The sequence below is a fragment of the Wasmannia auropunctata genome, unplaced genomic scaffold (genome assembly GCF_000956235.1).
Source record: "Wasmannia auropunctata unplaced genomic scaffold, wasmannia.A_1.0 LD336078.1, whole genome shotgun sequence".
NCBI classification, from domain to species: Eukaryota; Metazoa; Arthropoda; class Insecta; order Hymenoptera; family Formicidae; genus Wasmannia; species Wasmannia auropunctata.
In genome coordinates, this window is record NW_012026812.1 from 4,594,477 (window position 1) to 4,605,017 (window position 10,541).

Here is a 10,541-nt window from a genome sequence, read left to right on the forward strand (position 1 = left end):
ACATAATTAGCAGTATGATTTTCCGTCAGTGGAAAAACACCTATCATCGCGTTAGACAAAACTAAATCATGCTGTAAATAATGGACGGTGACGCCTAGATAGCTTTGATTGCCCACATCCGTCCAAATATCACACGTTAACGTATAAGTAGAAGCGAGTTTCAGATCTTGTTTAAATCTTTCTTTTAGAAGATCATACTTAGCATCAACCAGACGAGTAATGGTTCTTCTGCTAGGAACAGAGTATAACGGGACAGCTGTATTCATCAGACGTTTAAATGCCTTACCTTCCACGATAGATAGTGGTAGGTTTTCTGATGCAATCATGAAAAGAATACAATTCGTGAGTTTGTTTGTTGAAGAACCATCATCTGTGAGACAGAGAAAAGAGAAAATATTTTATAGCGTGATTTATATTTTATTCAATTAGATATTAATTTAAAAAAATTTATCTTACTGACCCATGAAAGAATTAATTCGTGTAAATAATTCTGTAATTTTAGTAAGTCTATTAAAATCTCTTGATTTAACCTGAAAAAAATAAACTATCATATAATTATAAATAATAACGTTAATTTAGTATAAATATCTTCTTATGTCAAAAATAATGTCCTAAATTACAAAATTATGTAAATACAAAATTATCTAAATAGAGAACTATAAAATAAAAAGTATCTTTTTAACATCACTAAAAAATTCTTAAAGTAATCTCTTCGAATATACAAGAATAATTACCTTTTGTTTAGTTTTAAATTTTGAGTCCTAGACTCCCTGAAGTGAATCTACAGTTGATATGCTGTTTTCTGAAGAGAAATCTTGTTCACTTGTTGTTGGTATTGAATCATCAATATTGCTGTCAGTAGAAATATCTATTATAGACATTGTTTGTCTTTGATTATGTGTATTCAATTTCTCTTCGTTAGTTGTGTCTACAGCAGCTTTCGTTTTTAATCGCTTCGGCCAATACGGTTCAGTCGGTTTGGATCCTACATGTATGTACTTTATGTACATTCTTATAATGGTTGTGCAAATTCGTCGTATTACCTCTGTGTTTGATTATTTTTGTGCAAAGAATACATCTAGCAGTGAATACATCTTGAGTTCTCTTTTGTGAAGTATTTCCATACGTTGCTCTTAATTTTTTTCCATGTCATACTCATGATATTTATCTACAATTAAAATAAAAAATGCATAATTATGATATTATAAAATTCTTTTATATTTGTTAGATTTTAATGTAATTATATTGAGCTGCGTTTCGATAGATGTGTGGACGTAGGTGGTAATGGTGATAGATCAGGAGAAGGAGCGCAATGAAGGGTAATCCACAAATGACTCCGGTTACGAATAACAGCTTGGAATATATTTTCGAGATATATTTACAAGGGTAGGAATGTCAGTGTAGATATTCGGTTAAGATGGATTGACTCCAGGGAGAGGTAGGAAGTAAGTCGGGTGGCACCCGAAGGTGCCCGCGCCGAAAGGTGCGAAGGTTAGCGCCGCAGGTTCTCCTTCCCTAGGAGCTCGAACAGGGCCTTCGTCCGGTCCTGGACGAAGGGTCGGCGTCGGAAGCGCGGAACTGGCTGGAGCGGAATGCTCACCACCGATCGTAAACTCGTACGATCCGGGGACGCCTGCGAGATGCGGCGCAGCACTTCCGCGAACCGCCCGGAGGATTCCGCTCGCTTGGTTGTCGGCACCGATGCAGATGGTGAGCGACCGGGCGTGCGAGGGAGCCGATCAGCAGGACTCCTTGGGCGTCCGGGAGTTCGCGGCCTCGTCGGCGTCCTTAACGGAGGGCTCGGCGGACTGGAGACGTCCTCCGTCTGGGTTGCCCGGTCGACGGTTAGGTTGGTCGTGACCGTGGATCCGATGGCCTCCGCTCCTGGTCCGGTAGCTGTATAGCGATCAGACGCCACGGACGGAATGACGTTCCCGGGTCCAGGCCTCGCTCGGGAGCGTCGGATGTTGCTGGCGCCTTCCGCGGCGAGGTTCGGCGGTCGAGTGCCCTGGGGGGAACAGGCGGTCCCCTCTTCCTTGTTCGCGGCGTGTTGGAAGCGGTGTCCGGACGGCGGCGAGGAAACGGCCCGGATGGGCAACGTAGAGGCAGCGGTGGCGAAGGCAGAGGCCCAGGAGAGATCTCCTAATCGGAAGGCCGGGACTCCCGCTTCCTTCCGATTTCGGAGCTGAGCTCACTCTGCCAACGGTTATGGCTATCCCAAAATGCTCTCGAAATAGTGGCCTGGAGAAGCTCGCACTACTTTGAGAGCAGGAAAACTTGCTGGAGACCACCCACGGAGCCCTAGATATAGCGGGCGTGGGTGAATCTTAATTACGAGAATTGTAGTGGCGCCGCGCACTACTCTCGTCTCGTGGCGGGCGCGCACGGGCCCGACGTGCGGGCCAGGCGCGCGTGCCGTAACGTAAGCGTACCGCCACAGATGGTACCCGATTGACCACGTTACGATTGGACACAAGCCAATCACAGCGCAATTACAATGCTTGAAACTAGAAAACCTCTAGGCACCGGTCACTGTGAGTAGTTGTGTCCATTCGTAGCATGGTCAATCGGGATACTTCCCATTCCGATACTTCAGATTTCAGAATCTTTAGATTCCCTACCCATATATCATTTTATCTTTATTGTTTATTGAATGTTAAACAAGGATAAAATGATACCTGGGTGCACCTGGGTAGGGAATTGAAACGCACCTCAGTATAATATAGTTAAGTATAGAATTGTATAGAAAAAAGAAGAAATTACATACGTTTATTTGGGATCCTTAAAATTGTATGCAATGACAAAACACCAAACTCTGATAGTTGACACGTCAATAATATCGATAAAATATGAGTAATGCCACTGTCGAGTGAAGTCTTTTTGGTGTGCCACCAGGTGATGGCTTGAGCCTTCAACCTCTCTACGAGGTGATATAACACCACGATAAAATTTAAAAGTGAGGTTATTAAGTTCACTTTTAAGATTTGAAGTTTATTCTTTCGTAAACACATAAATTCACAAGAGCGTAATTAACAGCACTATACGACGTACAATATACTTGCAGTTCGCGACTTGCGTTCAAAGCAGATATCACAGATCAATGTCATCAGGGCTGCCGTTAGCCGTACACATTTTCAGTTAAGCCGGTAATACATAAAATGTATAATAATGCATAACCATAAGACCGCTCGACCAATAAGCAGCCAGCATAATTTAATTTCGTCGCCATATTAATTTACATAAAATTTTTATTGGTCTAGCCGCTTTATGCTATGCTTATGCTTTGTTTTGCATTTTATGTGCTCCCGGCCTAACGGAAAATGTTTATGACGATTCTTCACGCTCAATGATTTTTACTTATTTTTGTAATTTTTAGCTCGTTTCAAAATACAATCAACTCCCAGATCTACTTTGTCTGTTAAACGCAACCTAGAGAGGCTATAATAAGAGAGTCGACAACTCACGTGATCCGAATTGTGCGCTGATTGGCTCAGGAGTCTTAGGACGCATAGCGCGATTCAGATTACGTGACAAATTGTCGACTCTCTTATTATAAGTTCTCTAACGCATGATGCAAATACATTTTATAACATGCTCTAACGTAGTTAATAAATCTATATAAAAATATCAATTAATTGGTTCTAAAAACAATGGATTAATGATTAATCGAAATAAAAAACATCGACAAAAATAATCGATTATTTCTAAAAAAAAACATCGAATATCGATTAACCAAAGCAACATCGCCCATCACTAGCTCGCACAATTGTAAATACGATCGATGCTTGTTGCGATACCGTTCCAACAACGCGAACGCATCGGGCGATAACAGCCGTGTTGTCATTTCGCTATCGTCGAATATATCTCCCTCGGTGGACGGTACGAATTCGCCGGAATCGATAAGCTTTTGACTCGCCGACGACATACCGGTCGTATAATATTTTTGCAATAAGGGAAATGAAACAAATGTTCGGCCATGACGTCTATGCGCGATCGTCCTTTGCACTTCGACGTCCAATTGTATAGAAATAAACCACATGCGTGACATAGAACAATGTCGGAGTATCCAGTGTAAAAAAATCCAATATACGCTAGCTCCATCGTGTTTACCGTAGATCTGCGATGTGGCCATTTCGATCCAAAAGTTTCGAGTCGAGCGCTCAACGTGGCCAATTGTGATACTCCATAGTATTACTCATTTCTCTTACGAAGACCGGCGACGATTGAAAACAGCGGCACGAACGAGGACGGTGCGCGTTCGTTCGCGGAGTGCCAATCGTATAACCCAACCAAAATCTATACACGGTTGAAAGGTAGTCCCGTAAAAAGAGCTAATTCTGACTCGCAACAGCTTGTATATTTCATTCCTGAGTGAGATCTCACAGCGATTGTAACGAACGTACCATTCGCGCTCTTTCGTCAGAAAATTATTGCCGCTCGATCGAACGTTGTACGACACTTGTCTAAATATCCTGGTGTTAAAAATCTTTCATTTGATAAAATATTCCCCCCCTATGTTTTTTGGAGTGTAAATGGTTGGTATTACAAAGGCTGGAATGTTTGATAAATTGTTAGCGATTTATCATACCGATAACTAACAAAGAATCACGATAATAAGAGATAATGTCTCTTTCGAACGTCGAGGCACCCAAAGTATAATATCGAACGAACTTGCGCATCACGCGCATAATCTGAAAATATCAATCACGACGATCGATGACACTCCTCGCAATAAACACACGATACAAACAGCGTGCTTTGTCTATCGTATCGTATGGTACAGAGTTACAAATACTCCGCGCGTCTCTGTTGTATATGCACAACGGTATCCTTTACAGCGGTGACACACGAGTGTTTCTGTAAAACATTCGCGGCAGTCAATTCGTCTTACAATTTCCCGACGTGTTTGATAACTCGAATTCGCGCCACGTGCGCATCGTGCTCGTAGCGTGTCGATCGAGTCATGTATCTAAACGTTAAAGTTTGATCGTATCACCTATCCCTTGTGCGACTTTCGTGTCTTCTCTCTCTCTCTCTCTCTCTCTCTCTCTCTCTCTCTCTCTGCGCTTAAGAGGATCCATCCTGGAGCGCATAATAAATGGCGATTTCATCATCATCATCTCTCTCTCTTCCGGTGAGTACATGTCTTGACGCGTGATCGTGTGCTCTGTACTTTTGGCTGTTTTTCTGCCGCTTTCTGTCCTTCGGGGCCTCTATTTTTCAAAGGAGCTTTTTGGGAGAGCTGTTTTCTCGCTCAGTGCATGGCCGTCTTGATTTGCGTGGGACCGGTTTAGATTTATCGGCGGATTTCTCCGTGCCTTGCCTCTTTCTGGCTGTCGCCGACATCTTGTCTATCTGGGTGCGCATGCGTGAGGATGTCGGAGGGAAGTGATGTCGCGTTCACGGACGTCGAGAGTAAAGATGATATTGCAGGGAACGGTGGAAGAACGAAGAGGCTATCCTCTATGCTGTCGAATATGGCAGGTATGTCGGGCGGGCGCGTGATTGGGAGCAATCTTGCCAATGTCAGAAAAATAAATTCTCTAAAGAGATCTGTTAATGAACAACATGATTATATATCGGCATATCTATTGATGTCAAAGGATACTGCGGGTAATAGATCAAAGATCGAAAAGGCTTTTCGCATCTGCAAGGAAGCGTTTTTGGAGATGGCAACAGCTTTAACGCAATTATTAAATGAGGGATCCTCGATGCAGGTTGTAAATGGCGTTAAATCAGTGATTCGCGAAGAGATGAATGCTTTCAAGGCCGAATTTGAGAAGACTAGCATAAGCATGGGTGGAGCTCTGGCGGACAGTGGTGGAACATATGCGACTGCGTTGGGGAGGCGGGCGCCGGAGGTGTGAGTCTCGCGAGGGCCCACGCTTAAGGTGGCTCCCATCACTGCCTTCTTGATCGCGCCGGACGAACAGCATGAAAGGGAATATGACTCGCCTAGGGCTATCGATGAGGTGGTTCGCAGGGTGCTCAAGCCATCTGATTTAGCCCTGAAGGTTAAAAGAATCTCAAGCGTGGGGAGAAATAGGGTTAAGATAGATGTCTTCAAACCTGGATATGATAAAGTCACATCCTGACCTTGTTAAGGCGGGACTGAAAGTAGTTGAGAATGCCAAACTTAATCCGCGGCTAATTGTTCATGGAATTCCGGCACATATGAACTCGAAGGAGATAAGAGACGGCATCACAGCACAAAATCTTGACAATGATACGAGTGCGAAACTTAAAGTTGTATATTTATTTAAGCCCAGAGAAAGGAAGAATTACACCAGCTGTGTGATTGAGGTTGCTCCGGACATTCGTAGAAAACTGCAAAGCAGCGGCAGAATATACTTGCGTTTCTCGGCATGCTTTTTTGAAGACCACATCAAAATATTACAGTGCTATAGATGTTCGGCTTTCGGCCACATAACCAAAAACTGCAGGGGGTCGCCAGTTTGTGGACATTGCTCTGGCCCACATGAGATAAGGGAGTGTGATAGGAGGAAGGAACCTCCGATGTGTGCCAATTGTAAGGATAACTCAAGGACTTCTACTGGCAGTGTAGGGCATCATGCCATGGACTCAAAAAGGTGTCCCATTCTTCTTAATAAAATTAAGAATAAATTGACAAGTATTAAATATGAATAATGCGAATACGGCTTATGATGACTTGCTAATCTGTCATGTAAACTGCCAGTCCATTTTGGCACATTTCGACGAGTTCGGTCACTTTTTTGCTAACTCTAACTACCACATAATATGTATGTCGGAAACTTGGCTCAAGCCTGTGGTTCCGGATAACATGGTAATGCTACCAGGCTACACTCTGCACAGATGTGATAGAACGGAGAGACAGGGAGGGGGAGTGGCCTTCTTCTTGCACAATACGCTGAGCGCCGCTATTTTGGAGCAGTCGGTTGCCATTGGAACTCTTCGCAGGCCAGAGTACATAATGGCAGAGATCAACATAAACCGTAGATCCAAACTCTTGTTGGCTGTGATCTACCGGCCTTCAAACTATGGCTTTCTTCAAGATTTTCAACAGCGCTTTATTGACCTTCAGACGGGGTATAGGCTCTCTATCATAATGGGTGACTTTAATGCTGACATAATGGTTGACTTACATGACAGCTTGCAATTGCGTGGATTCATTTCTTCAACTGGCATGTATTTGGTGCCATTTGAGACCACGCATCACCTGAAAAACTCCAGCACATTTTTGGACCTCTGCATCATCGACGATAATAACAAGCTAGTCAATTTTAACAAATTTCCTGTTCCGTTTCTATCGGCTCAAGATCTTATTCAAATCTCTTATGGCATCAACATCGAACGACGCGAACCTTTACTGTGCAGAGATTTCCGAGGCTTTGATGAACAAAAGTTTCTGGTGGATGTGGAGAGCTGGAGTTGGTCAGACGTTGCGTCGTCTCACTGCATCGATGAAAAGGTAGAGATCTTTAATCATGTACTAACCCATTATTACAATGAGCATGCACCTCTCAGGAGAATAAGTTTTAAGAACCTGCCGTCGCCCTGGTTGACTAATGAAATTAAAGAGCTAATGAGAGAGAGGGACAAACTCAGAAGAATCTGGAGGAGGAATAGGAACGATGCAAGCTACTACAATTTTAAGATCCTGAGAAACCGAGTCCAGCACATGATTCAAAACGCCAAGAAAATCTATTACACAACTGCCTTTAATCGGGAGGAAAAAACAGCTGCCATCTGGAGCAGACTGAGACATCTCGATCTAATAAAAGCAAAGAAAGTTGACAAGTCGCTTGCCTGTACTGCTGAAGAACTTAATACATTTTTTGGCGGTCAAGCAGTAACAGAGCCTGACGAGATGATTGTCCAGGATCCGACAGAGGTTAGTTATGATGACAACAACTTCCACTTCGAGTATGCTACTCCAAGCATGATTGCAAAATCATTCGCTTGAATCAAATCTTATGCTGTGGGAGCCGACGAAGTCTCTCTTAGGGTCGTTCGGCTGGTTCTGCCTTCATTGTTGCCAGTGATAGAGCACATATTTAACTTCTCTTTAATGAATGAAGTCAGTAGCTATTATAGGCGAGTTCTGGACCAGGAGCTCCGAGGGAGGGTGAGAGGCAGGGGGATCCACGGGGGGTCCGCGGGGAGGGGGGTCCGCGGGGGAAAGCCGCGGGGAGGGAGAAGCCGCTCAGAACGTTCACGGCCTGATGAGGGGTCCGCGGGAGGGGGGAGCCGCGGAAAGCCGCTCGCTCAGCTGGCCTGACCGCCAGGTCGTTGGTGCGGGTGTCGCGGGGGCGGGGGAACCGCGTCGTGGGTGCGGGATGCGCGGGGATGAGGGAACCACGTCGTGGGTGCGAGTGTCGCGGGGAGAGGGGAACCGCGCTCGCGCTCGCCGCCGCTCGCCGCCGCCACCGCCGCCGCTCGCGTTCGCCGCCGCCGCCGCCACCGTTGCGCACAGGCCCCACCCCACGCTTATCGCTCGTAGACCCATCCGCACGCGAAGAGGAAGAGGAAGAGAAGAAAATAGATATTATAATTAAAATTAAAAAATATTTATTTTAAAATTTATGTAATATAAATATATAAAATATGAATTCGGCGCAAATCCGCCTGCCCGTTGCCACCTGCAACAGACAAAAGGAAAGAGTATTTTAAAAAAGTGCAAAGAAGAAAAAAAGGATAGCTATTTAAAAAATACTTACATTAGTTGTAATAACAAACTGCTCTCTCTCACGAGCTCGCCTCCTTCCGCGAGCTCTCTTGCGAGCTCCTCGCGCCGCTGTCTCCCGACGTCTCGCGCGGGCTCTCCCGTGGGCTCTCCCCCGGGTTCGCATCCTCCCGCGGACTTTGCGAAGGCGTCCTCGCGTCCCAAGGCACCTCAAACTGTGGGTTTACCGTCACCCATGAAGGCATCCTCGCCCTCACTTCGTTGCCATCGTCGTAGTCATAGTCTTCGTCATCAGAGCTCAGAAGGTCGCGCTGAAAGAAAAAAACATTGTCTTTATCCAATAGTAAAAATATCGATTTATCTGAGAGTAATTGCTTTTGTACTTACCAGGAATTGTCGACGCTCCTCGGCCTCTACCTACCCTCTGCGGTAGGCCCGTCATCCATGCATCATCCCTCTCGTCGCTGTCTATCATGAAATACTTCCAAATCATATCAGTTGCACATATTGATTTTGCAGTATGATGTACAAAACAAAACGATAAATGTTCATCAAAATTGTTATGGTCTTTTAATAACGTTTTGTCACCAATTTCACGAGAACTTATTAGTTTCTCCAGCGGTGGCAAGCAAGGAGCAGGGTTCCGTCTGAATGGATGGAACATGATGGACTGACACTAAAACTCAAAATGCAATCAAAGATGTTCGTACCCGAGTAAGATAAAAATCAAATCCGCTAGCATTCAGACATATGTTATAATTACTTCTACATTTCAATGTGCAAGCATCTAGGTACATGTTATACTTACCACTACATCTCCATGTCGCGATAATGTTGTGAGGACAAAGCATCTAGAGACTTACCACAACATATTAACATTGTCATATCTCCATACAACGGTAAATGATAACACACAGGTATAACTAGACGCGGAGTCGCGAAAGGAGGTTCCAGCGCTGGCTCCGTTGCAATTTTCTTTCTCTCTCTCTCTCCCGCGGTATCTCCGTCCCATTGCATTGATTCTCGCGCGCGATGTAATTCGACGAAGAGATAAGGAACGAAAAAAATTTAACACATAATGTATATTTAACAGACAATGTATATATATTTAGCAGTTGATTAATACGTTTAACACATAATATATATTTAATTATAGAACGCATCATGCACAATATGATCTGACGCGTAAGCTATGAGTTCACATTCAATAAGCGACGTTTTATCATACACCTTACGCAAAATATTTATCGCATCGTCTTTATTCACAATACAATTGTGACATAAATAATCGACAAAATGCTTAAACTTATTACTAATGGCGTCCGTATTTTGATTTAAATTAAAGTATGCATGCTCAACAAAATGTTCGAGTTCGAATATAAAAAGCATAGTCGACGGTTTCATGTACATACAAGTATCATTCAGCGTTAATTTAACAATATTTTCATTACGTATTTTTACGAGATCTATAACTATATCTTGAATTCGTAGTGAGGATGGAACGCTTGACTGAAATTGTTTAATATCCATACGTCTCTCGATAAACATCCTCCACATTCCATAAGGCAAGATAATGTGATTGCCTCGGTTGTCACCAATAAGTATTTCCACATAAGATATAGATCCCACGCTGATTCCAATATCCAAGTATTTAAAATTAGTGGTTGTTAAAGCGAATCTTCTTCCCAATATACGAGGCATCTTCGAAATATGAGACACAATTCTGTAAAAGAATTAAAGCATTGAAAAACATAAATTAAGCGTGAAAAATAATTTATTAAAACTTACGGTCTCTCAATCGCCTCATCCTTCAGCGGAACGTAGAAATTCATTATAGTCGAAAGAGAACAAAACAATCTGGCACCTCTCTGTCAAA

The 10,541-nt window shown here is 43.6% G+C and overlaps 1 protein-coding gene across 1 annotated transcript; it reads left to right on the top strand.

Moving 5' to 3' along the window:
* The first annotated feature begins 6,640 nt into the window (after positions 1–6,640).
* Positions 6,641–7,945, top strand: LOC105449123. Its single transcript, XM_011688124.1, has one exon. It carries the CDS (start codon positions 6,641–6,643, stop codon positions 7,943–7,945), a length of 1,305 nt encoding a protein of 434 aa, XP_011686426.1.
* Positions 7,946–10,541: the final 2,596 nt, after the last annotated feature.